Genomic DNA, 1009 nt, shown 5'->3' on the forward strand with positions numbered 1-1009 from the left:
CTTCACGTCTTACCTTTCTGTTGTGACAGGTTGGCCGAGTGGTCTAAGGCGCCACGTTTAGGCCGTGGTCCGAAAGGGCGTGGGTTCGAATGTCTGACCCCACTAATGGACACCCCACAGAGACATTGGACTATGTGCTTATTTAACACTGTGCTTACACCAATACATCCCATTCATGGTGGACGACAACGTGAACAACTCACCGAGCAACGCTCAAGCACCAGACAACATGGACGCAGACGCTGTCCTTTTCCAATTGATAGAATCTCTCAACGTGGACATGGACATGGACCTCAGCACTGGAGAGATGAATAAGAAGCAGCTAATTTCTGCGCTGGTAGAAAAAAGAGCAACTCAACACGTCCTCACTCAGATGTGGACTAGCACTCGCTACCAGAACATTAAAGAAGAACTCTCCCATATAAAGAAATTTTCAAGTGGGGATATCAGAATCCACATGGAGAACATCGACGATCGAATCGCACCTCTTCCCAACAAAGACAGACTCAGACTGTTGAAAAGCACTCTGACAGGTGAAGCGTTGGAATTTTGCAATTCACTAGAGCACGGAATCGCATGGGAAGAGATAAAGACCTTTCTTTCTCTAAGATTCCACGTTCCACGAGAACAACAACTAAAGGACTTCCTAACCTACGCACAAGGGAAGGACCAAAGTTACACAAACTACCTCACAACGGCCTTGAAGAAGTACCAGTGGACAGGTCTAACCGAAACTGCGGCAGCGCGCTCGAGACGACAGACGAGCTCTAGCCTTAGCACGCATCGAGACCAAGAGCGACCTCTACGAGACCTTCGCTCAGCTCGAACGATTGACCAAACGACCCTCGCCGACTTCTTCTTCACAACCGCATCGGCAACAGCAACGACCTCAACCACCAACGCACCAACGATCACCACCACCGCAGACAGCCAACCGAGGGTACACTGTACAATGCAGTTTTTGCAACAGCACTGAGCACGGTAAAAGAAATTGTCCGCTCAGGTGCAA

At 49.4% G+C, this 1009-nt stretch overlaps 1 protein-coding gene across 1 annotated transcript; it reads left to right on the plus strand.

Annotated features, from left to right (window-relative positions):
• Positions 1-175: 175 nt before the first annotated feature.
• KVP17_004394 (uncharacterized protein) lies at positions 176-976 on the plus strand (the record flags this gene model as incomplete). The annotated part of the gene is made up of 1 exon (XM_068522539.1): positions 176-976. One exon carries the CDS (start codon positions 176-178, stop codon positions 974-976), a length of 801 nt encoding a protein of 266 aa, XP_068378776.1.
• Between the last annotated feature and the right edge of the window lie 33 nt (positions 977-1009).

The sequence above is a fragment of a genome (assembly GCF_019968985.1).
Source record: "MAG: Porospora cf. gigantea B chromosome Unknown PgB_NODE_13486_length_1009_cov_10504.1, whole genome shotgun sequence".
In the NCBI taxonomy this organism is placed as follows: Eukaryota; Apicomplexa; class Conoidasida; order Eugregarinorida; family Porosporidae; genus Porospora; species Porospora cf. gigantea B.